Source organism: Bos javanicus, chromosome 29, assembly GCF_032452875.1.
Source record: "Bos javanicus breed banteng chromosome 29, ARS-OSU_banteng_1.0, whole genome shotgun sequence".
Classification (NCBI taxonomy): Eukaryota; Metazoa; Chordata; class Mammalia; order Artiodactyla; family Bovidae; genus Bos; species Bos javanicus.
This window is the reverse complement of record NC_083896.1, coordinates 44,147,208-44,173,108: the sequence shown is the minus strand read 5'-3', so window position 1 is coordinate 44,173,108 and position 25,901 is coordinate 44,147,208. Positions and strand designations below refer to the sequence as shown.

The 25,901-nt window shown below is 60.5% G+C and overlaps 4 protein-coding genes across 16 annotated transcripts; 1 reads left to right on the top strand and 3 right to left on the bottom strand.

Moving 5' to 3' along the window:
- Window positions 1–610: 610 nt before the first annotated feature.
- KCNK7 (potassium two pore domain channel subfamily K member 7) lies at window positions 611–4,696 on the top strand. Its single transcript, XM_061406964.1, has 3 exons — window positions 611–1,062; window positions 2,542–2,940; window positions 3,164–4,696. Exons 1-3 carry the CDS (start codon window positions 744–746, stop codon window positions 3,367–3,369), a joined length of 924 nt encoding a protein of 307 aa, XP_061262948.1. The 5' UTR covers window positions 611–743; the 3' UTR covers window positions 3,370–4,696.
- On the bottom strand, window positions 3,761–19,279 carry EHBP1L1 (EH domain binding protein 1 like 1). 13 transcript variants are annotated; one of them, XM_061406953.1, is made up of 21 exons: window positions 18,954–19,279; window positions 16,551–16,608; window positions 16,250–16,345; window positions 15,844–15,897; window positions 15,587–15,765; window positions 15,366–15,508; window positions 14,925–14,960; window positions 14,764–14,832; window positions 14,497–14,659; window positions 13,581–14,325; window positions 12,327–12,509; window positions 11,712–11,869; window positions 11,569–11,617; window positions 10,519–11,160; window positions 6,597–6,666; window positions 6,420–6,475; window positions 6,180–6,303; window positions 5,780–5,879; window positions 4,624–4,697; window positions 4,427–4,541; window positions 3,761–4,285 (listed from the first exon to the last, which is right to left on the bottom strand). In XM_061406953.1, the coding sequence occupies exons 1-21, from the start codon at window positions 19,055–19,057 to the stop codon at window positions 4,186–4,188; spliced, it is 3,318 nt and encodes a 1,105-aa protein (XP_061262937.1). In that variant the 5' UTR covers window positions 19,058–19,279; the 3' UTR covers window positions 3,761–4,185. The 13 variants fall into 13 exon arrangements, with proteins under 13 accessions (XP_061262937.1, XP_061262938.1, XP_061262940.1 ...); XM_061406954.1 differs by having other exon boundaries at window positions 12,327–12,503; XM_061406956.1 differs by having other exon boundaries at window positions 14,061–14,325.
- A 1,973-nt stretch (window positions 19,280–21,252) lies between these two features.
- FAM89B (family with sequence similarity 89 member B) lies at window positions 21,253–23,508 on the bottom strand. The gene is made up of 2 exons (XM_061406966.1): window positions 22,441–23,508; window positions 21,253–22,066 (listed from the first exon to the last, which is right to left on the bottom strand). The coding sequence occupies exons 1-2, from the start codon at window positions 22,738–22,740 to the stop codon at window positions 21,788–21,790; spliced, it is 579 nt and encodes a 192-aa protein (XP_061262950.1). The 5' UTR covers window positions 22,741–23,508; the 3' UTR covers window positions 21,253–21,787.
- Window positions 23,509–23,610: 102 nt separating this feature from the next.
- Window positions 23,611–25,222, bottom strand: ZNRD2 (zinc ribbon domain containing 2). The gene is made up of 4 exons (XM_061406965.1): window positions 24,838–25,222; window positions 24,590–24,741; window positions 24,374–24,458; window positions 23,611–23,989 (listed from the first exon to the last, which is right to left on the bottom strand). Exons 1-4 carry the CDS (start codon window positions 24,854–24,856, stop codon window positions 23,646–23,648), a joined length of 600 nt encoding a protein of 199 aa, XP_061262949.1. The 5' UTR covers window positions 24,857–25,222; the 3' UTR covers window positions 23,611–23,645.
- Between the last annotated feature and the right edge of the window lie 679 nt (window positions 25,223–25,901).

The window sequence follows — 25,901 nt, the reverse complement described above, 5'->3', positions numbered from 1 at the left end:
ACCTTCTCATCTGGGGTACCGGCCGTAGCCCTGTCCATAGGTCCCCATTTTTCTCACCACCCAACCTCCTTCCCACCTGGCCTGGCCTCTTCTCTTCCCCAGCTGAACTGTCGCTCTCCAAAGGGAGCTTTTCAGGCCAAGTTCCCCTCCCCCAGAACACTCTCCCATCATCCAGGGCGTTTCCTTCAGGGAGTTTATGACAATGTAAACTCGCCCTGCCTTCTTGCTAACAGGTTTCTCCTGGGAACACTGGGAGGGCAGGGACCTGCCTCTGTCCTCTCCCCTAGGGTCCTCAGGGTCTGGGGACCTGCTGACTAGTGAATGGGGTCTGTGACTGGGTGAGCTCACATGAACCACCACTGTGGGAGGGGGAACTGGTCAATCGCCTTGCTTTCACCTGATCCTCACCGCCCATCACTCAACCACCCAGCTTTGGGGACCTGGGTGGGAAACTTGTTGCCCCCAGAAACAGAGGAGTGACCCCAGCTCCCTCCCAAGCCTGAGCCGCCTCGCCTTGCCCTCCTGGCTCCACTCACCCCAGCTCCATCCCAGGCTTCCTTCCCTCTCCAGCCACCCACTTTGCCCTCCTGGCTCCACTCACCCCAGCTCCATCCCAGGCTTCCTTCCCTCTCCAGCCACCCACGCAGCCCCTCCCCCCAGCCCCACCCTGCCCAGCCCCTCCCAGGTGCCTGTGGTGGAGAGTTGGCTCCCCGGGCACCTCTGACAGACTCTGGTGGCATACCATGGGGGCTCTAAGGCCCTGGGCCCGATACGGGCTACTGGCTGTGGCCCACCTGCTGGCCCTGGGCCTTGGGGCCACAGTGCTCCAGGCCCTGGAGGGGCCTCCAGCCCTTCGGCTCCAGGCCAACCTCAGGGCCGAGCTGGCCACCTTTCAGGCAGAGTTCGGGGCCTGCCTGCCAGCTGGGGCGCTGGAAGAGCTGCTGGGCACCGCCCTGGTAGCCCAGGCCCATGGGGTTTCCAGCCTGGGCAATGGCTCCGAGGCCAGGAACTGGGATCTGCCCTCAGCCCTGCTCTTCACCGCCAGCCTCCTCACCACCACGGGTAAGGCGGCCGGCGGGGCGGCAGGAAGGCGCTCTCAAGGCAGTCCCTACCCAGGGTTCCTGAGGGTGCAGCCCTCCCCCAGCCCCAAACTGCTAGACAGAACCCAGGCCTCATTAGGCCTGTCATCAGGGCTGGGGCTCCCCCCACCAACACACCCCAACTGGTGCCTCAACTTCAGGTGCCAGGGGGCGTGGCCTTCTCAGCCCCACCCCCAGGCAGCTGTGAGACCCAGGGGAGGTGCCCAGATCCCACTGGCCTGAGGCGAGACTGGGGAGCCTGTGCGGTGGGATGGATTCTTGGATGGAGGGAAATGGAGTGAACCCAGGTACCACCAACCCAGGAGGAGTGTGGGGGAGGATGTTAGCTAATGAGACGTTAGCCCAGGCAAGAGGGCACAGAGACAGACACGAAGAAATTCCTGGGAGAGGAGACAACAAGTGTGAGGGCCCAGAGCCCAGGAAGTGGGGGTGGGGGGTGGGAGTGAGGTGTTTGCCGTGTAAAGTGTGTGAAATTCATTTATTTATCTAGGCTGCACCGGGTCTTAGTTGCAACACCCAGGAGGATCTTGGATCTTCATCCTGGTATCTTTAGTTGTGGCACATGGGGTCTGGGTCCCTGACCAGGGATTGAACCCGGCCCCCTGCATTGGGATCACAGAGTGTTAGTCATCAGACCACGAATGAAGTCCTGAATATTTTTTGAAGTCCCATTTTCCACCTTCTTTTGGAGAAACTTGTAAACCTACTTGCACTGAGCCAGAAGCCCCTGTTGGAGAACAGGGCCCGCCCTTGGGACAGTGTGCGTGCTCTCCCCCCAACCTCTGTCCCCACCACTCCCTTTTGGCTCACTTCTGACTCCTGGAGGCATCTGTGTTTTACAGCCCTGGACCAGCTGATCCTGTTCCCCCAGCAGGCCCTGATCTTTCACCTGCCCTGCCTTTGCACATGCCTTTCCGCCCTTGAAGAGCACACTGCCTCTTTTGCAACCCTCCATGTCTGGTGTCTTGACTGATTTTCCTGCCCGCCTCCCATCTGAACCTGAGCAGACGCAGGTTCCAGCACAGGGCCTGGCACCCAGGGTAACTTGATATGCCTTTGGGGAATGAATGAAAGACTGGGTAACATTTCACCTGGTGAACTGGGAAGTGTGGATCAAAGACAGACTGAGGAATCTCTCAGGTCAGGCTGCCTCGGGGTAGGACGGCAGCTCTCAGAAGTACCCCAGCTACAAGAGGCCTGAGGGGGACTCTTCTCTTTTCATCCTTTCATGTTCCAGAATGTAAAAGAGTGACCCAGAGAGGTTCAGGAACTTTACCAACACCCCCAGTGAACAAGGGGAAGAGCCCACAGAGAACAGGCCCTGAATAGTTCTGGCTGTGTTGGCCACCAGAGGGCAGCCTTCTGCAGGAGCGAGGCTCGGGGAAGTGGGCACCAGCCGCCCCACCAGGGTCCTCATTACCCGTGGCTCTCTCCTCTCCAGGTTACGGCCACATGGCCCCGCTATCAGCTGGTGGAAAGGCCTTCTGTGTGGCCTACGCGGCCCTGGGGCTGCCGGCCTCCTTAGCCCTTGTGGCTGCCCTGCGCCACTGCCTGGTGCCTCTGCTCAGCCGCCCCGGGGCCTGGGTAGCCACCCGCTGGAAGCTGACGCCGCCCAGGGCTGCACTGCTGCAGGCAGTTGCACTGGGCCTGCTAGTGGTTGGCGTCTTCGTGCTGCTGCCAGCACTGGTGCTGTGGGGTGTGCAGGGTAACTGCAGCCTGCTGGAGGCCATCTACTTCTGCTTCAGCTCCCTCAGCACCATCGGCCTGGGGGACCTGCTGCCGGGCCACGGCAGTGGCCTGCATCCAGTGCTTTACCACCTCTGCCAGTTTGCGCTTCTGGGTGAGTCCAGCTGCTAAGGAGGATGGGGTAGAGGGGAGGAGAGAAGGGAAGAAGACCCTGGACTACAACTCCCATAAGCCCCTGGGGGAGGCTGAGCCTCACAGGTTGGAAGGCCCCTGCCCCAGGGCATGGTGCAGAGTCTTAGTTGGCAGTGGGAAGAGAATTGTGTGGGTGGGAGGTGGATGGGAGCATGAGAGCTGCCCTAGTAACCTCTCCTCCCCAGGTTACTTGCTCCTGGGGCTCCTGGCCATGCTGCTGACTGTGGAGACCTTTTCGGAGCTGCCCCAAGTCCGTGCCATGGTGAAGTTCTTCGGGTCCAGCGGCCCTGTGAACGCTGAGGACGAAGGTGCCATCCTAGGCCAGGACGAACTGGCTCTGAGCAACATGCCACCCTCTGCAGCGGCCCCAGCACAGGCCCCAGCTTGCTGACAGGTGTCGGTCATGGAGCTGCGCTCCTTGCAGGTGGAGAAGCCTGAGGAGGGAGCCCTACGGAGTGGCTGGGGAAGGATCCGGAGGAGGGAAGGGAAGGCATGGATGTGAGAACCTCGGGAAATAATGTGTTAATAAAAAAAATAGGCAACAGAGCCAGCTGTTCTCCTCTCTTCTGTCGAAACGGGACTTCCCTACAGCCATCAACAACCCAAACTCCATCATCCTTTAAAGGCAGAGGTCAGGCCTCTGGTCCCGCCTAGGCTGGCATCTGAAAACCTCCCCATTCCTGCACAGTCCTAGTGCGGATCGCACACCGCCTTATCGGCCGAGGCCCCACCCCCTTCCGTCTATTGAAAGCCCCGGTCACCCTGAGAAAGCCCAGGCGCCCTGGCGTGGCCTTTTCCAACTTTATTGCCCGCCAGGAACAGGAAGGAGGGCGGGGTGTTGAGCGCGGTAGATCACCAGGCGTCCCTCCCACCCCCTGGAGCTCGCCGGCCGGAACCGGCCATCGGGTACGGGCTCGGGGTGGGCACGCCTGGGACCCTCAGTCCACCACGAACACACACGCACACTCACTCACACGGACTAATAAATACGGCCCGGACGGCGCGGCCGCCCAGCCAGCCGCCCTTGTCCGTCGGGGCCCGAAAGGCTGCGCTTCCTTTCCTGGCAAAGGGTCACGGCGGCCCCTACTGGTCGCGTCGGGTCCGGTCCTCCCGAGCGCAGGCCCAAAGCGGCGATCCGGCGCGGCGGCGAGAAAGGCTGCGGTCTGGGCGGACCGGGAGGGACGAAGGCGTCTGGGCCCGCGTGGCCTCAGCTCAGCACGCAGCGTTCGCGCCGGCCCAGCTGCCGGCTCAGCTTGCGGCGCCGCTGCTCCAGGCCGCGCTCCAGGCGCTCATCCTCCTCCAGGGCGCTGGGAGGGAACGGGTTCCGGTCAGCCCCAGCAGCGTCAGGGCCCACACGCTGGCCGCCGCCCGGGGCCGAGACCGAGCACTCCTCCTTGACCTCCCCCACAGCGCCTCCCCAGCTCCCGGAGCATCCCGGCCCCACTCACGTCCGCTCCTTCTGGTCCAGGTTCCGGACCAGCTCGTCTCTCTGGTTCACCAGCGACACCAGCTCCTCCAGCAGGAGTTGCTCTCGGCGCTGCTGCGCAGCCGTTTTCAGCCAGTCTGCGAGCAGAGGAGGCTGAGGGTCAGGAGGCGCCAGCCCCTGTCCCGTCCTGGTCCCCGGTCCCACGGCCCCATCTCCCACCTTCAATGGCCAGCATCGCCCGTAGCTCCCGGCTCAGCAGCTCAAATCTCCGCTCCAAGTCCTGCTCTTCGATGCTGGGGGGTGGGGTGCCAGGTCAGGGAAAGGGGAATGGCCGAGAGTGTCCAGGGTTCTGACCACTCCCTGGCCCCCACCCCACCTCACCATCAGTTCCCACAAAGCCATAGGCAGGCAGAGCTATACCCCAGTCCCCGCTTGGAATTATCTCCTTCGTTTCTGTTTTTTTGTGTTTTTTTTTTTAAGCGGCATATAGGATTTTAGTTCCCCCACCAGGGATATGGAACCTGCACACCTTAGAGGAAGCAGGGAGTCTTAACCACTGGACGGCCAGGGAAGTACCTCTTCTGTTTCAACTGTTCCCCATCATATTGTCTCCTCCCCCCACCCCACCCCTTTTAAAAAATAAGAAACAACTCAGAATTGTTTGGATGAATATTATTCATAAATGGCAAATATTAGATTAAAATTTATTCTGAAAAATGACCCAAGATGCAAAAAGGAGGCAAAACCACCTTCACCATGCAGGACTATAAAGGCAATTGCTTCTGACCCCACTCAGGAACTCAGCTCAGCTGTCTCTAGGCCTCAGTGTTCCTTACTGTAAAGGAACGGGGTCAAACTGGGGCACTCAGCACTGACCTGCCACAGTTTTCTTTGGGCCTCGATTTTCTCATTCATAAAAACAGTATCAATTTAAGAAGTATACACTTTACACAGGAAATTATGAAAAAACATTAAGATGGCTGAGCAATTTCTCAAAAAAAAAAAAAAAAAGGAAGGAAAGAAACCACAACTTTGTGGAAAGAAAAAAGCAGTGAAGAGTTCTAATCAAAGTAATTATGTTTGCATTTGCTCTGCCCAGGTTGACACTAGTGGTAAAAAAATCCCTCCTGTCAATGCAGAAGACATAAAAAACATGGGTTCACTCCCTGGATCAGGAAGAACCCCTGGAGCAGGGCATGGCAACCCACTCCAGTATTCTTGCCTTGAGAATCCCATGGACAGAGGAGCCTGGCAGGCTACAGTCCATGGGGTCAAAAAGAGTCAAACAGGACAGAAGCAACTTAGCACGCACACACTGCTCTGCCAGCCCTGGGTGGGCAGAGGCAGGGCCTGAATGGGGAGGACCAGCACTCACAGCAGCTGCAGCTGATCCTGCCTCCGGATGAGAGCGTTCTTCTTGTTGACCAGAGTGAACCACTCTTGGATCAGTACCTCCTCCTGCAGCCTGTCGGTACCTGAATCAGGCCAGGACAGTCACCAGGCCAGCCCCTGACCCCTATGTCAGGAGCAGGGAGGTGGCGGCAGGGGGTGGGGTGGGGGGTTTGGGCGTGGTTTCCCTTGAGTATCCCAGAAACCAGAGCTGTGTGCCTCCAGCAAGCTGCTTCCAGGCTGCAGGCCTCAGCGTGCCCAGCTGTAAATGGGGATGGTGACCCCAGCCTCCGTCCTCCCAACTCCTCCCAGGGTCAGAAAGAGCTGCAGAGCAGGCCAGATGCGGTGGCATGTGCTGGCGAGTGGACTCCGGACGCCTGTCCCACCTGACTCCATCAGGCTCCTTAGCTGCTTCTCCACCTCGGCTGCCCGCCCATCTATCTGCCTCTGTTCCTGTTCCAAGGCCTGAAGCTCTGCGCACACGTACTGACTTGTGTCCTGGAACCGTTGCTGGGGTGCAAAGCGGGGGCAAGGGACAGGGTGGGTTTGGCCCAAGCCCTGCCTAGGAAGCCCACCCATCAGCTCCTCCCACTCCCACTTCCCACCCATCACTCCTCCCTCCTTACCAGCCCAGAATCCTCCCCTGGGCTTGGGGGCGGTTCTTCCGCTGGAGGAGTCCCACCTGCGGAGAGAGACCAGGCTGAGGGACCCCACAACTGACAGCTGCCTCCAGAGGGGCCCCAGCTCAGGATCTGTGAGCTGGCTGAGTTGAGCTGAGTCACCACCCCTTCAAAGCTACTCACCAGAGGGCTGCTGTGGGGCTGAGGCTGCGGGAAGGCCAGGAGCAGGGCTGGGGTCAGGGCTTGTGCCTTCCTGTGGAGGAAGAGGCCAGTAAGGGCTTGGAGGGGCTCCCCTGACAGCAGGCCCAAGGGCCACTCACATGGGGAGGGGGAACCTCCCTGCCCCAGTAGCTTCTCAGTCCAGCACGCACAGAACCCCACCTCCACCCCTTCTGGAGAAGCGCCTCCTAGAGCGAAGGCCGTGGCCTTCACCACCCCGGGCCCTGTGGTCGGGCCAGTCCACTTCCGCTGGCCGAGCCTCCTAGTCCCCGTTCCTGGGGCCCCACAGGGCTTTTGTGAGTTGGAGGTGAAAGGCTGTGAGGGGTGCAGCTGGGGCCTCTCCTTCCCCCTCCTGCCCCCTCCTCCGTGGAGCTGTCTCAGGCCTCCTCAGACTCCGTCACCTAGCGCCAGCATCTCCGATCGTGGCTGGGGCCCCACACAGGCTGAACATGGCCATTATGAGCCAGCGCCTCCAACTCCCGGCCAAAACAGGTTCCTCTCCCACCTTCTCAATCCCCACACCTGAAGGATGTGTCACATGACCGTCAGTACAGAACAGGCGGCAGGACCGACCGATTTTAGCCTGGAAGGGCACCTGGCCCCTCAGGTGCCCTGCCCCAGCAACTTGCTGGCACTGTTAGCCCTGCGGGCCCCCAACTTTCAGCTCAGCTGATAGCCTGGCCCCCTCGAGGGCTCCTGCTCTGGCCACCTTTCCAAGTCACAAGGTGAGGAGAAAGCGCTGAGCCAACCCGCTGTCCACCCGACCCGGCACTTCTCTGAGACGTAGCCCTGGAAGTGCCCTGCTCAGGGGACATCCTCTCTGGCCTGGGTAGGTGGCAGCCTCCTTACCAGCCGCCCCCTCCCTGCCACACGCCCTGCCTGCTGACCTTACCCTCAGGCCACAGCTGAGGGGGGTCTCCCTAAACCTTCACCCCGATAGTGTCAGTCTCCTCACTCGCCTTCTCAGTCCCCAGTCTCACTGCCAAGGCCTGTTGGCAGTTCCAACAGTAACTCCTACTGCCCCGAACCCCATCCGGACACCATGCGCCAGCCCCAGGGGTGGACTTTCACTTCCCCAAATCGTTTCCTCAGTCTGGAGCAGCCTCTCTCTTGGGCGGCTGGATGTCAACTCTCCCTTCATGACCCAGCTCAGCCCCACCTCCTCTAGAGGCTCCTTCACCCGCCTTCTTCCTCCCTCCCTGACTTTCATGCCTCCTGAAGCCTCCTCAAACCCCAGCACGGCCCCCAGGGCCTCTCCCATTACAGCTCCAACGCCGCTCCCACCCCACCATGGCTGCTGGCTACTCCTGTCTCCTTAGGCAGAGGCTGGGGTCAGGAGGACACACTAAGGGCACAGCGCATAACAGTAATGGCAGGCTGTGCATTAAGCATCTGTGTGTTGGATGCTGTGGGTGCCCTGACTCATTTCATCTTCCCATCAGCGCTGTGAGGCAGGGGCCCTTACCTTCCCCATTTTACAGATGAGGAAACTAAGGGTCAGAGATGACACTCAAACAGGGCCTGGCTTGGGCCCCACTGTCTAATCCAACAGTCTGTTCCCAGGCTTGGCCACCAATTTGCTGTCTGCCTCTGGGCCAGTCATACCCACCTGGCCTGTTTGTGTCCTTGTACGTAAAGGACATACAAGCCCCAAGGGGGTTGCAGGGCTCCAGACCGGCATGTGAGGAAAAAACACAGTTCCCCCCTTTTTTGACAACACCCCGCAGTGGTCCCTTAAACCACTTTGCAAAAAAACTTTCATGTCTTTGCTTCTCATCTTCAGGAAAAGAGAACAGCTATGTGGCTTGTCCAAGGTCACGCAGCCAGTGCAGACTGCTGGGCCCAGTAGAGGGCACCATTGGAGAGTTCCGTCTCTGGACCTGGGGGTTCACACCCAGAACCAACTCCCTTTACACTTCACATCCGAGCCTCGACATTCCTACTTGCAAAACGGGGTATCAGTTGCCCCCCCAGAAGGGGAACTGTAGGAGTCGATGAGGAGTTGATGATGTGGAGCAGGGCAGGCCAGGCAGGAAGCAAGTGCTCAACCAACAGGGCAGGCAGAGGCGGGCAAGTGGAGAAACCCCAACCTCAGCAGCAACTGAGCTTACTCACAGCTGCTCTGATGGGAATTCCAGCACTTCCTCACGTCTGACCCAAATTCCCCTTTCTGCAGTCTCCTGTGTGGCCCCCTCCTCCAGAAAGCCCTTGCAGAGCCACACCAGAGGCACTCGGGCCTCCTGGCTTCAGCCTTGCCCCAGCTTCAAGCTGCCTGACTTCATCCTATCCGGGGGCAGGCCCTTCCTCCTCTACAGCATACACAGGGTGGGGGATGGGAGTGGCCAAGAAGGAAGCGGGCCCCTGCAGCCCCAAATATCTCCTGTGGGACAAGGGCTGGAGCGGGGGGTCTGGCTTGGAAGGACCAGACACTGGGACTTGGGCCCAGAAAAATCGAGCTTTCCTTTTTTCTTTTTCCACTGCTCATGGATGTGTATTTTAATAAGAATAATTGTGTCCAAATACAACAGGAGTTTTTCATCTCTCAAGTACAATGTAACAGAGCCTTCCCTTTTAAGATATAAAGAGCCATTGACGCACACTGAGGGGGCTTTGGCCACAGGCCAACACAGCCCAGGATAGCTGTCCAGCACAGCTCCTCTGGGTGTTTCTGATGCTCTCCCTGTTTCTCATTCATAGGGTCAATGCTGCACCTCCGACCCCACACTCAGGGCTCCTGCTCTCCAGGCCAGCCTCATCACTGCCCACGGGAGGTGACCTTACAGGAGGTGACTTACGGAAGGTGACTGGCAGTTCCCTAAGTTAGACCCAAGCTTTTCTGCAACCACATGTTTACTTGTGAGGTCCCACCTCTTGAGAACCACCCCTCGGATTCTTCACCTGGGAAAAGCTGCCCATTTTATTAGCCTGGCTCAAGTGGCTGCTTCTTCCAAAAAGTCTTTCCCAGTTTGTTCCCTCTTTTCCTTAGAACTCAGGGGTCATTCCCGGGCAGCTGAAGGCTTGAAGCAGCCTGACAGAGCTGCCCCTGCTGTCCAGGATGGTGCTGCTGGAGAGTCCAGGGCCTGGACGTTGGCAGCTGTGAGTCCCTGAGCAAACCCTTGACCCCTCTGGAACAGTCTCCCTTTTAGCGTAGTGACCACAAGACTCCCTGGTGGCTCAGTTGGTAAAGAATCCTCCTGCAAGGCAGGAGACCCGGGTTCCATCCCTGAGTTGAGAAGATCCCCTGGAGAAGGGAATGGCAACCCACTCCAGCAATCTTGCCTGGGAAATCTCGGACAGAGGAGTCTGGCAGGTTACAGTCCATGGGGTAACAAACAGTCAAACACAACTGAGCAACCAAACCACCACTGCAAGACACCCTGGGAAGCTGACCTGAGACCTGCAAGGGATGGGGGGAACATGGGCACCCACCAGGGTCTCCCATCTCCAACTTTCCCTCATCAGAATAGAGAGGAAACTGGTCTCCAGCGTCTGGAGTTAAAGATCCAAGTCGGAGAGTCTTGGAGCAGGGAGGCCCTGGAGAGCTCCCTTGAGTACAGAAACCCTGTTCCCAGTTTACAGGGCACCTCCAGCCAAAGAAATGCCCCAGCCCACTTGACAGTTGATGAAGAGCCTGCGCTGAGTGCTGACTCCCGGAGCCTTCTGGGAACTTCCTATTACAGCCTGACTCCACTGAGTGACATCCCAAGGCTGGCAGCAAAAGTCAGCGGCTCCGGGCCGGGCGGGCCTTGGGCACGGGCGCCCCTGTTGAGGAGCTCGCAGGGGACTCCTCCGTGGCACCGGTGCCTCGGCGTCCAGCAGAGGCCGGTCGCCCCTCACCCCCGCGCCGCCTCGCTCTCCCGACCCCGCGCCGCTGGAGGGCACTCACCGCCGCTGCTCCCGCCGCTCCCGAGTCGGGCTCGTCCCCGGAGAAGGAGCTGCTGTTCCGGAGCCGCGAGCGCCTCTTCTTCAGCAGGTCCGCGTCGCGCACGTGCGAGAAGGAGCCGTGCGCGCGGGGCGGGGGCACCGGCCCGGCCTCCGCGTTGACCGACGGCCGCCGCAGCCTCACGCCGCCCGTGGCGCCCGGGGTCCCCACCCCGTTCACCAGCCCTTCTGCCGGGGGCACGGACGCCCGGGCTCCGGGGCCGTCGGCCGGGGCCTCGGTGGAGCGCGCCTCCTGGGCGGCTACGGCCCCGCGGTCCTTGGAGGCCGCCTCGGGGGCCGCCCCGTCCATGCGGGTCGCGGCCTCCTGGGGCTGCTGGGGCGCCTCGGCCCGGTGCTCGCGCAGCCGCTGCGCCAGGCCCCCGGTGTCCAGGTCGTCGGGCGGGCTCGGCTGGGCGCTGGCCACGCGGTACGTGCCCGCGCCGCCGCCGCCCTCCAGCTGCACCAGCTGCAGCTCCTGCCCCGTGCAGAAGGCGCGGATCTGGCACAGGTAGGTCATGACGATCAGCTTGTCGGGCACCGACAGCAGCACCATGTCCGCCGGCTCCAGCAGCCGCGACACGCCCAGGGCCGCGAAGCCATCGAAGGCCTAAGGAGCATGCAGGAGGGTTACCCAGCGACGCGGCCGCCCCGCCCCGGCCCGCCGCGGGGGTCCCCGCGACTGGCACGCCCGGGTTTGCCCGCAGCGCCCTCACCCCCCTATTGGGAGAAATCTAGCAACAGGATCCGCCCCCGCGTTACCCAGCAACAGCACACCAAAAGGGTGGTTTCAGGGAAAACCATCTGGTGGAAATATGCTTTAAAAAAAAAATAACTAAACTCAGAAAAACGAACAGTTTAAAGACCAAAAGGGTAAGTGGCAGAACCTCCAAAAGCCAGTGCTGGGGGCCTGAAGCCCACAGATTACTCTCCTACACACAGATAGGATCCCAGATCTCAGCTTGGGCCTAGCCGGGGACCCTTCTTCCCTCCAAGCACCAGCCCTGCCCCTTCTCACCTGCTTGTTGTTCTGTTTGATGTTCAGGGGATCAAGGGAGGCAAAGTCTCTGCAGGGAGAGCACTGATCAGAGGCTGGATTCCCACCACCCTCCCCTCCTCCGCAGGCTTCCCCATTCACTGCCACCCCCTCCAGCCACTCACATCTTATCTGGGTAGAATCGATGCAGGATGGCACAGAAGGCCAAACCGTTGCGCCAGGACGTGGTGAAGTTGGTGATGCGCACGCCGCGGTAGCCGGCAGTGACTTCCTGGCACCACTCCAGCAGGGATTGGCTGAAGCTGACCTGGGCAGGTGGTGCCTGGGGACACAGGGATGGGCTCAGGGAATGCGGAGGTGGGACCTGCGCCCTCTGCCCCTTGGGCACAAAACAGCTCCAGCTCTGGGTCTGCAGGAATCACCGCACACCACTGGCCTGGGCCTTAGCATCAGGCAAAGGGTTTCCAGCTCCAAGGTTATCTATCAAGGTCACCTAAAAGGTCAGTGGCCCCCAGGCAAGAACAGAAGTCACCAGCAGCCACACCTCCAGGTCAGCCTAGAAAATCAGCTTTGGCGGGGTCCTACTCCATGCAGCCCAGGGAAGACAGGGTTGGGGAGCCAGGGCATCCTGAGAGGGGAGGAGGCGAGAGGCTCCTGGAAGCTGAGCCCCTGTCCCACCCCACCCCAGTCGGCCAGGTGGGTCCATGCAGAGCCGCCGTTCGCTCAGCCCAGGTTAGTGGGAAGCAGCAGACTGGGCCCTCGGCGGCCCCCATTCCTACCTGGCTGCCCGGCAGCCTCCTGTCCTCTTCAGGCTCCTCTGGGGAAGAGGCCCCGGAGGGCCTGGACACCCCAGCCCCTGCCCCACTGGCCACCTGCACCTCCATCAGGCTGGCCTCTGGGAGGTTTCCCTCAGCTTCTTTTCCCTTCTCGGCTCCTGAGACCCCAGCCTCTGCTTCCTGGGCCTCAAAAATACCAGATGGGTTCTCTGAAGCCCCTGAAACTTCCATCTCTGCTTCCCTGGCCCCCCAAACCCCAGACTTGGCCTCTGAAACCCCCCAAATCCCAGTATCCGCCTCCTGGCCCCTTGAAACTGTAGTTTCTGCCTCTGTTCCCTGGGATTCTAAAACTTCATGCTTTACGACTGGGACCCCTAAAGCCTCATATTTGAGGGTCTCCCCAAGTCCAGTCTCTGCCTCCTGGACCCCGGAAGTCCGAGCCTTTCCCTTCTCAGCCTCTAAAACTGTAGTTTCTGTCTGTTGATTCCCTAGTCCCTCAGCCTCTGCCATTCCAGCCTCTGACCCTGAGAACCCTGAATCTCCCACCTCTGTCTCCTGGGTCCTCAGGGTCTCAGCCTCCATCTCTGGGGCCCCTGAACCCCCAGCTTCGATCTCCTGGATCCCCAGTATCTCAGCTTCTGCTACCTCAGTCTCTGTCCCTGGGACCCCTGAACTCCCTACCTCTGTCTCCTGGCTCCCTGTTATCTTGGATTTTATCTCTGAGACCCCTGAACATCCCACTTCTGTGTCCTGGGCCCCAAGTATTTCAGACTCTGCTGTCTCAGCTTCCCTTCTCAGTATCCCTGAGCACCCAGATATCTCCTGGGTCCCTAACATCTTAATTTCCAACATCCCAGTCTTTGTCCTCAGAACTCCTGAACCCCCAGCCTCTGTTGCCTGGGTCCCCAGTTCCTTACACTCTGCCATCCCACCCTCTGTCCCTGAGGCTCCTGAAATGCTTACCCCTGTTTTCTGGGTCCCTAGATCCTCAGACTCTGCCATCTCAGCAGCCTCTGACTCCAGGACCCCCGATATCACTGCCTCTGTCTCCTGGGTCCCCAAGGTCTTCGCTTCTGCTGCCTCAGACACTATCTCTGGGGACCCTGAGATCTCCTGGGTTCCCAATAACTCTGACTCTGCCACCCCAGGTTCTGTTCCCAGGACGCTCGAATCCCCAGTTTCTACCTCCCAGACCCTCAGATCCCTGGACATCACCCCTTGTTCAGCTGCTGGTGGGGCCCCCTCATACCGGCTCACCTGGGGCCCAGCGCTTGGTGCTCCAGCAGAGGGCCCCTGCTCCAGGCCTGTCCCCCCAACACCAGGGGCTCCGCCCCTCACCTCTGCACACTCTCTCTCCTGGCCTGCAGCAGCCCTGGCCACCTTGAGGTCACCAAGATGCCCAGAATGCCCCACAGGCTCTTCTGGTGTTGGGCTCAGGACTGTGGGAGCTTCATCCCTGGTCTTGACCCCTGTCCTCCCCTGAGAGCCCCTTGGAGGAGCCTCAGGAGTACCCTTGAATCTTGCCTCAGATGTCACCTCTGTGGCCTCTGGTCCCTTAGTGTCCACAGGTTTCACCTTTGACCTCTGCTCCACATCCACGTGATCGATCTCTAAACTCTCTTCAGCCTCCCCAGCTCTGACCACTGACCTCTGACTGTTCACCTCTCTGACTCCTGGCCCATGCCCAGTGTCCACCCCACTAGCCTCTGCCCTGTCTCCAGCGCCCCCCTCCTCAACCTTGGGTTTCTGCCCTTCCAAAGAGTTGCTGGAGTCTCTGTTCTCAATTCCTGGGCCCAGCCCAGCTCCCTGGGCCTCTGTCCCTTCCTGAGGGCTTGCCCGCGCCTGGGTCTCCACAGCAGAATCCACTCCTGCTGGGGGAGCCCCGGAGGCTTTGGGGGCCTCATCCTCTCCTTGGTGGACTGGGGGCCAGGGGGCATCAGAGCCTTTCTGGAGCCGAGGGGCTGGAGTGGCGGCCATGTCCTGGCCTGGCTGTCTTGAGGGCCTGCGGAGAGAGCAGAGAAGGATGCACTGCAGGAGCTCAGTTGTCCCCCCATCCCAGCTTCCCTCCCCACCTGCCAGACTCCTGGGACCCTGGAAAGGCACGTTGACTCGGGGTGTACAACTTCTGAAGAGCAGACGGGTGAGAGGGGCTGGAGCTGATTCTAAAGCTCACCTTGTCTCTGGCAGGGTTCCGGGGGGCCTTGAGGCCTTGAGCCCCACCTGGCCCCCTGCTACAGTAGCTGGTTCTGAGCCCTGGCCCCGGGAGGCCCTGGCTGGGGGCGCAGGGGCACTCACAGGGGCTGGGCTGGTATCCTCAGCACTAGAAGGGCTGGCAGCTGCAGGGAGGAGGAAGGGAGAGGATGCTGAGGCTTGGGACCTGGGACTGGAAGTCACAGTCCCCCCCGCCCCGGGCCCGCCCCAACCCCAGCCTGGGCCTCACCTGCCTGCCGGGGCTGCAATCGGCCCTCTTCCTCCTCCTCACAGAGTGTCTTCAGCTCCCGAGGGGTCTCTGGGGGTGGGGTGTTGGGGGCACGGTCAGCGCCAGGAAGGGCCCTGCAGGTCTGACCCCCCTCCTTCCCCCAACTAGAATGCTGGGCCTACCTGGGAAATGCCCCAGCCTCAGGGCACCGCCCCGGCCTAGGAGAAGAGACAGGCCCACAGATGCAGAGAAAAAGAGAGAGAAATGGACAGACAGAAAAAAAAAAAAAAAAGCCTTAACAACCAAAAGAGAGGGACGAGGTTGTGTGGTGAGGGGTGGAAAGCCCAGACCGCAGGCCCTCTCTGTGCTTTTGGCCCAGCTGTCTCCCAGCAGGTTTGTGGGCAGGTGCACACTCAGGGTGAGAAGAGGGCAGGGGCACGGCGGCGGGGGGCACTGGGAACCCATCTTGCAGGACACTCAGGGCTGCTGGGCAGGCTGGGATCCCTGGCAGCAGTGAGCTCCCTCCACTGGCGCTGCCCCAAAACAGCAAGAGGATTTTTGGCCTGGGTGATCCCCCACCCTCTCGAGGTCTTGGTGATCTCAACCTCCAGCTGGGAGCCCACCTGGCTGGGGCACACGTGTCCGTGCCTCCAGGGCTCCTGGACCATTGGCCTCCTCCTCATCGCTCTCGGCAAAGTCATCCAAGTTGCCCACGTCACTAGGTTTCATGCTCATGAGGCTCGCAAGGCTCTGCATGTCATCATCCCTGCGGATTGGAGACCAGGGGTAAGGGCTGGCGTCAGAGGTTGTGGACTAGGACCCAGGAGGGCGGGCAGGCACTCACGTGGCACGGCCCTCCCGCAGCAGCACCCCGGACAGAGTGAGGCTTAGCTCGGCCTGTACCACCTTCACCGACTTGGGCTTCAGCCGCAGCCGCAGCGGGACCTGGGTAGGCACGGGCCCTGCGTGGCGGGCCAGGTCCACCTCGGCCGTGGCCAGCACCTTCCGCTGCCCCTTGGACTCCTGGGGGCAGGGGAAGGAGCATCAGTGCTGCCCCAGAGTCCCCGAGACCCCAGGCTCCCGCCCACCCCGGCCACTCACATTCTCAATGATGAACGTCCACTCTTTGGCCTCATACTGATCCACATGGGGGTCCTGCGGAGGAGGGGCACCAGTGAGTACAGGGGCTGCTGGGTTGGGGGCAGGGCAGGGAGGAGAGCTTGCGCTAGTTCAGGAGGAGGTGTTTGTTTGGGGCCTTCAGACAGGCTGGCCCCTCCTGGCAGGTATGCGCTTCAGCTCCTGATCCCAGCTCTCGCTCACGCGGTGGGTAAGTGCCACCTCCTCCAAGGAGACTTCCTGGGCCACTCAGGCTGGGTAGGCCCCCTGCCATGATTCTTGGTCTCACCCTCTGTTCTTTTCTATTTGGATGGATAACCCATCTCCCGTGGCCCCTGGGGTTGCAATCGCCCGCTCACTGCCCCTCTGTGCAGGAGGGCTAGAGACTCACCCGGTACAGGGTCACAGAGATGTCCACATTCTCAGGTACCATCCACACCACGGTGCCCCGGTATGGGTTCTGGATGCCCGGCTGCCAGCTGTGGGCCTACAGGAGCCATTTGAGTCCTCCCTCCATCCTAACGCTCCCCTTCACTCCTTGTCCTCGTCTCCAACCTTGACCCCATCTTTTACTCTCTTCGATAGATTCTGATCTGAATCCAACTCCAGTCCCCCAACAGCCCTCCCCCACTCGCCCCATCCCCCAACTGGCCCCACCCCCAATCTGGACCCCCAGCTGACATCCTCCCCACCTTGGAGCAGATGCGTCGGTTCCGCCGGGTCCACACTACCACCAGCTTATCCGGTTGCCTGGGAGGCGAGGGGCGGGGGAGAGGGGGCCACTCAGTCAGGCCCACCCAGCCTCTCCATCTCTTCCACAGTCTTCCTTCTGCCCGCATCCCCCTCCCCCAGGACAGGGGCTGAACAGCCCCCTTATCTGGGGCCACAAGGAGCAGGGTGGGGCTGCCAAGGCAGGGTGAGGCCTGGGCCAGAGGGCAAAGGCCTGTGGGTTAACAAGGATTATGAAGAAAGTCATACAGAGAGACGGGCACATACAGGGACAAAGACAGCAACCCAACAAGGACCTACAAGACACAGACTCTGAGACAGCGGAAGAGACAAACTTGGAGTAAAAGGAGTCCATTCACTCACAAATATCTGTAGAGTGCACACTATAACCCCAGTCCACGCCAAGGAGAGCCCAGACCCTGCTGGAGCAGGAAATGGGTCGTGTGAGGGCCTGGAGAAGGCAGGCTCCAGGCAGAGGGGACGGCAAGTGCCAGGGTTCGAGGATGGGGGTAGGTGTAGGGTCGGGTAGCGGGGCAGAGGCTGGGAAACAGAGAGGCATAGGGTCAGCTTGTCATTGGATACCCTCCCAGGACCTTCCACGCCCAGCCCTTCTCTTTGCAGGGACCCCCATTCCCACAAGGGACATCAGGGGGGACTTCTAGAAGGTGACATCTGAACAGCATAAGCTGGGGCAGAGGCAAAGAGATGCGGGGGGACAGAGACAAAGCCAGAGGAGAGAGTCACCAGGCACGTGGCTGGGCCTGGGAGGGAGGGGCCGAGTGCTGCCCAAGAGGGTGGGGAGGGCTCGCGGGTCATCAGGCAGAGGGGGCAACACAAGAGCCCTCCGTGCCTGCACCCAGTCCCGTGCCAGGACGCTCAGGTTCACCCAGCTCACAGACCCTCTGGAGGCTGAGCCAGGATAACTGGTTCCCCAGTCATCTTCAGGGGATGCTGAGACCAGAGAGCTTAGGGGCTGGGCAAGGGCACACACCTGAGTCTAGTGGCCCTCCTGCACCCGACACTGCAGGCCTCGGCCAAGGGCAGCCATGGGGCCTTCCCAGAAAGGGGAAGCGGACTGTGGGAGCCTGGGGAGGGCGGGGCCTGGCCGGGCAGCCTGACTCAGGTGGGGCACACCCTCCCGGGGAGCTGTGACCCGGGCAGGGGCAGCTTCCCAGCTGGGGCTCCAGGCAAGAAAGTCCAGGAGGCCCTGCCCGCCTGTTGTGACTCAGACACATTGACACTGCGCACACCCTCAGCCAGCTCTCTGCCATAATGCCCAGCATCCCCCTGGCTTCACCCAGGATGCTGGGGCAGAAGACAGAAGCCACAGGTCAGAGTTCAAGTCCCAGCCGGGTACTGTGTTACCTCAGCCAGCTCCTGGGCCTTTCTGGGCCTCACTGAATGGTGTGAACCACACTCTGGCTGGCCCGGTTAAGATCAGGGATTGTCAGCTGCCCAAGGGACCCCAGGCCTCCTGCTCACTCCCCTGCCTTTGGACCCTCCGGTCCCTTCCTGTCCCTCCTCTTGGGAGCCTAAATTTAGCCCCGCCTGGCTGGGTGAGGCCCCCACAGCTGTGCTCTAATCCAGCCAAGGGAAGCTGACACCAAGGAGCACGTATATTTAGGGTGTGACGCAGGGGCCCGGGCAGCTGCGGGTGGGGGCATGTGAACCAGACGCCCCCAGGCTCTTTGGTAGTCCAGGTCAGGGTCCTGCATCCCCTGACACATCTCCCCCCAGCCCACCACCTTGCCTTCTCCAGGCTCTCTCCTCTGGGACCCACAACCTCTTAAACCCTCGGGCCCCTTTAAGCTGCTGCTTGCCTCCCTCCTCATCACTCCCAGCGCTCAGTTTCCCCTTTTAAGGATATTATGGAAATGAGTCCAGCCGCCCAGGGCCCACTCCAGCTGAAGGGGCGGGTGGTTCCTCTGGTTCAACAAACAGGCAGGGGAGGAGAGGGCACCATCCTTGTTCTGAGCTGTACTGAGGTCATGGAGTTGGTTGTCCCAGGCCCTCCACCCGCGGATCTGAAAACTTGCCCCGTTTTCTGATGTTCCACCTTGAACCACCCCTCTGGCCAGAAATATGAGGCCTCCCTTTCCCCAGCTCTGAGCGCAGCTAAGAAAAGTGTGGGCCCACACAGATCCTCAGGCCTGGAACTCCTGACCTCCACTCCCCAAAGGCTGCCCACAGTCCCCCAACTCTGGGGATCCCCCAGAGTCGCCAGGACCCTTCTCTGTGTCTGGGTCCCCAGGGCCCTGGCTGGAGTGGGCGGTCTCTTTGGCCACTGGACGGAGGTCAGGGTTCTCAGGCCCCCGGATGGGGTCCCAGCCAGTCTGGGGAGTCCCCCAGGCTTCCCTCCCACTCACCATTTCTTGGTGCACTCCACCACCAGCTCGTGGTAACAGGCCACAAACTGGAATTTGGCGGCCCGCTTGCCCACGCGCTGCAAGCGCTTCCACACCGAGGTCATGGCCCCGCCGCCTCCGCCGCCCGCTCCTCAGACCCGGGACTCCCGCTAGTCCGCGACCGCTGGCCCGGCCCAGGTCCCCATGGCCTCCAGGATCCTATCCGCGCCGCCCGCCCCGTCCGTGCGGAGGGGTCCGAGGCGCAGGATCGGGGGCCGCTCTTTCCGCCGCCGCCGCTGCGGGGGCCCGCCGGTGATCTGGCCGCCTCGGCGGGGTCGTCTGGGGCGCGTCGGGTCGCTGGAGCGCTGAGCGGCGAGCGCGCCGTTTCCTGGAGCCGCACCCCCGTCGGAAGGCGGGCGGGGCTCCGGCGGGAGGCGGGGGCCGGGGCCGGAGCGCGGGGGCGGGGCGGCCCGGCTTCCGGGGCCTCGCGCGGGAGGGAGAGCGGGGTCTAGGGGGACGTCTAGACCGCAGCGTCCGCCTGTTGCGAGCCGAGGCGGTGAGGAGGCGCGGGCGGGGTAAGGGGGCGCGCGGGCCGGGGCAGGGGGCCACCAGCAATTGGTCCCGCCCGCGAAAGCGCTGCCCAGCCGCCTCCCTTCCTGCCCGCAGCCCTGCGAGGTACGTACTGGTGGCCCCATTTCACAGGCTGGGGAAATAGAGACCAGAAAGGAGAAGAGACGTGAAGGGTCTCAGTGCGCTGAGCCAGAGCCAGCTGGGGAGAGACTCCTGTTGCGACCCACGTGTTAACCAGAGGAGGAAGGAGCAGGGTTAGGGGCCAACCCCAGTGGCCCTACGGTGAGCAGCACCCACTTGCCAGCCTCCAGACCTGGCTCTCCAGCTGTCAAGTGGGAAGGCAGTCCCAAAACCCCACAAGCAGCTGACCTCCACAAGTGTGTGACCTTGGGCAAAGTACCAACGCTCTGAGCCTCAGTTTTTACCTCTGCAAAATAGGGATAATTATAGTTGCACCTTTTACAACATCATTGAGAATGAAACCTTGGAAAGCATTTAGTGTGGAACCTGGCTGATTTTTGCCAGGTCTTACTAAATGAAATCCGTTATCGTGGAGAGTAAAAGTGTGTGTTTACTCTCCCTCCCCTGGAAAGCCTGCCTCGGGGCGTTAACCGCTGCGTTCACACCTAGATTAGAGCCCTTATCGCCAGCCCGCCTGCTGGGTCGTGAACCGCTGCAGGTGTCAGGCCGAGTTAGGAGAGAGCCGTAGAGCAGCACACTGGCCTGTTCCCTCTCTGTCAGTGCAAACGCTCTGCTAGGTTTGTGAATGGACAGAAGCCTGGTCCTTGATAAATGCTCGGACTGAACAGGACGTCTGACTGCCAGGAGTGTCAGCTGAGTTCTCTCCAGGGCGCAAGTGACTGTGCAGCGGACGTGGGGACAGGCAGCCAGCCGGTAAGCCTAACTGCGCAACTTCGAGGTCCTCTCCTCTTTGTTTCAGGAAGTTGTGGGGTATTGTGTGCGCGAAAGCCTTAGCACCCACCACTCGCAAATGTGCAGACTTAACTGGGGGACGAGGTAAAGAAGCTGACACCCCGGTTTAGCTGCAAGACCCAGCCTTGTGGCTCTCCACTGTAAAAGAAAGCCTTTTATGTACAACTCTAAAGGTCTCAGGTGCTGTAGAGGGGGAGCCAGGCAGAGAATGGGGGTGTTTGGCCGCTGGGAATATGTCTCAGGCATGGAAACCCAGAGCCCCATCACCCCTCCAAGGCTTGCCTGGACTCTAGGGGGGCCTCGGGCACTGGGGCTCCATCCCTTTCTGCCTCTGCAACTCTTTCCTCCCGCCCATTGGTCACTCGTTCCCGGCCCTTCCAGGAGGCGCTTTCCCCTCTCACGCCCAGGGCCCCTCGGCCTGGCCCGCCTGCCCGGGCCCACCCATTTCCTGTGCCGCTTCAACTCCGCCCCAACTTGGGGTGGAAAGTTTCTCTCCTCGAGATGGGCGGCTGCTTCTCCTTCCTTCCCGGCCGGCCAGGAAAGCCCGAAGCGAGTGGGTAGGCTGGTTGGGCTCCAGGCCTCCAGCCAGAGGGGGGAAGTGACTCGGCCGCAATCACACAACCGCGAGACCACGCCGAGCCAGCTTGGAACGATGGGCTGGCAACTCTGCCTGGGGACCGACGTTTCGCACCCGGCCGCAGCCGAGCCTCTTCAAACTCGGGGTCTCGGGCGCCACCCGCTGGCGGAGCGCGGGGCAGCATCTGTCAGAATCACCGCTATCTTCCCGCCCCAGAGCCAAGCAGTCAGAACACACCAATGCTGAGACAGTATTTATTTATCTATGAGCCAAAGAGGCTGACCCCTAAACTTAAATATCCAGCACGGAGCCTTGGCCCTCCTGACCTTGGATGGTGCAGGAATGGGTCCTGGAGAGCCCCTGTCTAGGGCAGTGGAACCAGGGGCCAGAGGTGGGATGCCCCTGAGCCAGCAGCTGCCAACAGCAGCGAAGGTGAAGAGACAGGAGCCAGGCCACTCAATTCCAGTCCCAGAGATGCCAAGGGAAGTGCTTTGGACCCCACTGCCAGACTGAAGGTCAGCCACGCTGGAGGTCCCACAGGTGGGACAAGTGGAGGACCAGTGCCATGGGCAGAGGCTATAGCCCAGGTACCCGCCGCAGTGCCAGCTAACCCAAGACACGAGAAGGTAGGCATCTTTGCCTCCGTGGGGCCCAGACCTTGCCCTCCTGTGAGGTGAGGTGGTATGGGGGAAAGCAGGCACTATAGTCTGAGTACTTGCTGAGGGGTGAGTTTCTGAGCCTTTTTCATGGGTGCATGCCCCCACCCTCCCAGCTCTCAGAGGCTGATGTGGAAGGCATCCTGCAGCCACTGGTCCCGGACATTGTGTGTCTGGGGCACAGTGAGGGGTGGCGGGTCTGGGGGCAGGCTAGCATCTGGAGGCTCCTCGTCATCAGACAGGCCAGCGTCGGGTGGGTAGGAGCTGTCTGAGTGCAGGGAGGACGACAGGTCCTGGCACAGGCTCAAGTCTTGGCACAGGTGCTTATAGTCCTGGATCGACTCATACAGGCCCCACAGCTGGCACAGCAGGGACATGTCCAGCTGCCGCAGGCCCACCTGCAAAAGACTGAAAGTGGGCTGGGGTTGCAGTGCCAGCCACCCCTCCGCCCAAGCCAATCTTCCCAAGCACAGGTTTCTGTGGACAGCTTTGAATCTTTAGGCAAGTCAGTAACCCCTATCTGCAAGACAGGGACAAGACAGCAGAATGGAAAGAAATAACACTAGTAAAGCATTTAAAAATATATGGGAACTATTGCCAATAAACATAGCTGTAATTATTACCGTATCCCCTCTGACCCAGCTGGCTTCTGTCGTTCCTCTAGACCCAGACCGCGTTGCCTGTGGACCCCGCCCCGCCCGCGCCTGGACTCTAGCTTGGTGGCTGCCCCGTCGCCCCCCAACGCCTAGCTGACCGAGGCCCAGCTACTCACCATTTCCTTGCGCAGCGCCGCTAGCGCCGAGTCGAGGTTGACAGGGCGACGCGAGCCAGGAGGACCCGCGGCAGTTCCCGCGTTGGCGGCGCCGGTGGCTTGGCGGGGCCCGTCCGGGACGCGGGCGGCTCGGCTCAGCTCATCGTGGATGCGGCTGCGCTGACTGTAGACGCGCTCTAGCTCCCTCCACGAGCCCCCGCTCGCGTTGAGAAGACCGCTGAGGCCGCGCGGTAACGGCGGGAGACCAGCCAGGGCGCAGCCCGCGCCGTTCGGCGCCTCGGCAGAGGGCAGCCCATTCATGGCCGGGCGGGTACCAGAGGATGATGCCGCCTCTTTTTCTCCAACGCTCCGCCCGGGCCGCCGCCCGCAGGCCCCGTACCCCGTGGCCCCGCCAGCAGAGCCCAGCCGCCGCCCGCAGGCCGCGCTTTGTTCCCACCCGGACTCCTCCGACTCCGCCCCTGCCCCACCCCCTCCGCCTGGGCGGGGCCTGTCTTAAAAGGGCAACGGCTCTGTGCGACCACGTTGCCCCAGGAGACCAGAGAACAGGGCATTGGCCACCGATAGAAGGGAAGCAGGCAAAAAGGAGGAGGGAAGAGGTTAAAAGCGGAGGGTGCGGTTCCTCCCCCTCCCCAACACTGTTTGTTTATTCTGGCCAATTACAACTCTCAAGGAAAAGGATCTAAAAGGGATGGGGTGTGGTCAGGAGACAGGTTAAGACCATCCTTGATCCCTACCTGACTACATCCTGTCAGTATCTGAGTACCTGGTCTGGGCCTGAGGTGGGACAGGATGCTTGTCTGGATGCTTGGGGGAAGAAAGGGAAGCTACCGAGGGGACTGGAACCCCAAATCTCTCTCAAGGGTGGGGAACAGGCTGGATGGCTGGGGAGGTTCCAGGATTCCTTCAGAGATCCACACCTCCTGTTTCTGCTTTTGAGGTTGGGGCCTCCTCACCAGAAAAAAAAAAAAAAAAAATAGCACATAGTCCTCTGCCACCTCATCCTTTGAGTGGGGATACTGAGCAGAAACAAGCCCCACTCATTTCTCAGGGCATCAAGGAGACCACACTGTGATACCATGAAAGACCAAAAGTAGGGAAAAGACGAGTGGAGCTGGGACTTGCATGCACACTCAGAACCAAAAAAAGAACAAACCACACAAGAGGAACAGCTGTTTTTCTACAGGGTTTTTCTCAGGAGGGGTTTTTTAGTGTTGCAGCTGCTGCAGACTACGCAGGGCTTCAGCACACGCCCGGATAAGGCTACACAGCTGGATGCTAGTCTCCAGGGAGGTGCTAGAGCCCAGCTCAGCTGAGGCCCAGGTCAGCTTCTGCAGGAGAGCCTCCTGTGTGCAGGCCACCACATCTGCATTTGGAAGCACAGCAGGAGGGGGTGGCCCCTGGACTGCCTTAAGCCCTGCCGCGGCTCCCTCACAGTGTTCCGGACGGGGTACTGGGGGCTGAGGTGCAGGCCGAGAGCTCAAGGGGGGCTCCGAGGCAGAGGCCAGCTGGTGCTCCCGAGCTTGGGAGAGGGCAGCCTGCGCATTCAGAGCTAAAAAAAGGAGAAAGCCAGTGGAATGATCAGGATATACCTAGCCCCACCTCAGCCCTGAGACACTTCCCTACCCTTCACTGTTCTGTACTTGAGATGTATTCTCTGCCCCAGTACAGGGGAACACATCCATTTTCTTTTTTGTATCAGAGGTATTTACGCCCTTGCTCAAACAGCATAAGGCCTTCTCTCATCAGAACTATGCCTAATAAGCTCAGGCTCTGGTGTCTGGCACACAGTAGGTGCTTAGTGCTCTTACTGAATGAATGGTCCTTTCTAGGAGAAAGGAGAACGCAACTCACCCTTGCCCCACCCACAAATACCACTCTCACCTCCCAACTACTGTTCCTGAGCCTCTATCACTAAGCACCCTCGACCCCTCACCCGGGTTATCTTTATCCACGTCTGAGTCGAGCTCCTGACAAGCCACGCAGTAGATTTTCCGCTGTTTGTCTTGGAGGAGGATCGTCTAGGGCCCAGAAAGCACAGGGAGCAGGGGTGAGACGGGCGATGGGGTTCAGAGGGGAGAGATGGGGAAAGGGCCGTGTGGCCTGGTCCGCGGCCCCATACTGGATCCCACGTCCCGAGTTATCTCCTCACCCCGCAGTCAGCGCAGGTCTCGCCCAGCATGCGGTAACCACGCAGCAGGTAGTCGCCCATGAGCCGGGAGATGCGATCCTGTCGCTCCCGCCGCGCTTGCAGCACCTTCGTCTCCGCTTCGGTCGGGGGCTCCCAGGAGAAGTCGTCGACTTCTGGGGGAAGAGAGGCACAAGGGGCCGGAAGGTCTTGCTAAAGCAAGGTGCCGCCCGAACCGCGAAGCCACAGGCCCCCGCAATCCATGTCCTCACCAGCGCCGTTTAGGGCCATGTTGCCGTTGTCGCCGCTAGACTCACCGGAAGTGACGCACAAGCAGCGCGCCTTCTGCTTGCCCCGCCTTTCCCTGTCGGGCCGAGAGTGAGGGCGGAAATGACGCTATCTCTGCTCTTCCGACGTCGCGATGCCCAGAGTGGGGCGTGTCTCCTGCAGTCTGGACCCTGTCCCACTGGCACGCCCCTCGGTGGGATTCTGTGGACAAAAACTTTTCGACTGGCTGGGCGTCAGGAGGGGCGTCTCCGTGATAATGCCACTCAGGTCTCTGGACCCGAAAGTGACAGTACAGGGTCTCTCTTCCCGCCGCAGTTGGAGGGGATCGCTTGGCTTGAGAAATCTCCGCTGGCCTCCGCCTGCCTGGTGTTTCCCTTTCCGCACTGGCAGGATCCGGGACAGGCGGGGCGGTTGGCATCATCACAACACCACTCTTGATAATAACAAACGGCCCTTTCCGCGTGCGTGGAGCCTCCTCGGGCCTCACTCGTTCGCCATTCAACTGGGAAAGCAGTCCAGGCAACGCAAGTTCTCCCCGTCAGTTGTTCAGTCTCCAAGTCGTGTCCGACTCTTTAGGACCCCAGGGACTGCAGCACGCTAGGCTCCCCTGTCCTTCACTATCTCCCAGAGTTTTCTGAAACTCATGTCCATTGAGTCAGTGATGCCGTCCAACCATCTCATGCTCTGTTGCCCGCTTCTCCTTTTGCCTTCAATATTTTCCCGGCGTCAGGGTCTTTTCGAATGAGTCGACTTTTTGCATCAGGTGGCCAAAGTACTGGAGCTTCAGCATCAATTCTTCCAATGAATATTCAGGGTTGATTTCCTTTAGGATTAAATGGTTTGATCTCCTTGCTGTCCAAAGGACCACAGTTCAAAAGCATCAATTCCGCGCTTAGCCTTTTTTATGGTCCAACTCTCATATCCCTACGTGACTATGGGAAAACCATAGCTTTGACTACACCTACGGACGTTTGTCTGCAAAGTCTATACCTTTCAGCTTATTTCAAGACCCCTCCCCTTCTGCATGTTCGGTGTTCCAGTGTGCCCA

Coding starts and splice junctions, on each gene's coding strand:
- KCNK7 (XM_061406964.1), top strand. CDS start 744: ATGGGGGCTCTAAGGCCCTGGGCCCGATACGGGCTACTGGCTGTGGCC. Junction 1,063..2,541: donor CAGCCTCCTCACCACCACGG/GTAAGGCGGCCG, acceptor TCTCCTCTCCAG/GTTACGGCCACATGGCCCCG. Junction 2,941..3,163: donor CTGCCAGTTTGCGCTTCTGG/GTGAGTCCAGCT, acceptor TCTCCTCCCCAG/GTTACTTGCTCCTGGGGCTC.
- EHBP1L1 (XM_061406949.1), bottom strand. CDS start 19,057: ATGACCTCGGTGTGGAAGCGCTTGCAGCGCGTGGGCAAGCGGGCCGCC. Junction 15,766..15,843: donor GGACGTTCATCATTGAGAAT/GTGAGTGGCCGG, acceptor CCCTGCCCCCAG/GAGTCCAAGGGGCAGCGGAA. Junction 4,286..4,426: donor CTGGACCAGAAGGAGCGGAC/GTGAGTGGGGCC, acceptor GTTCCCTCCCAG/CGCCCTGGAGGAGGATGAGC.
- FAM89B (XM_061406966.1), bottom strand. CDS start 22,740: ATGAATGGGCTGCCCTCTGCCGAGGCGCCGAACGGCGCGGGCTGCGCC. Junction 22,067..22,440: donor CGGCGCTGCGCAAGGAAATG/GTGAGTAGCTGG, acceptor AGTCTTTTGCAG/GTGGGCCTGCGGCAGCTGGA.
- ZNRD2 (XM_061406965.1), bottom strand. Junction 24,459..24,589: donor AGACCTGCGCTGACTGCGGG/GTGAGGAGATAA, acceptor TCTGGGCCCTAG/ACGATCCTCCTCCAAGACAA. Junction 23,990..24,373: donor CGTGGATAAAGATAACCCGG/GTGAGGGGTCGA, acceptor TCCTTTTTTTAG/CTCTGAATGCGCAGGCTGCC.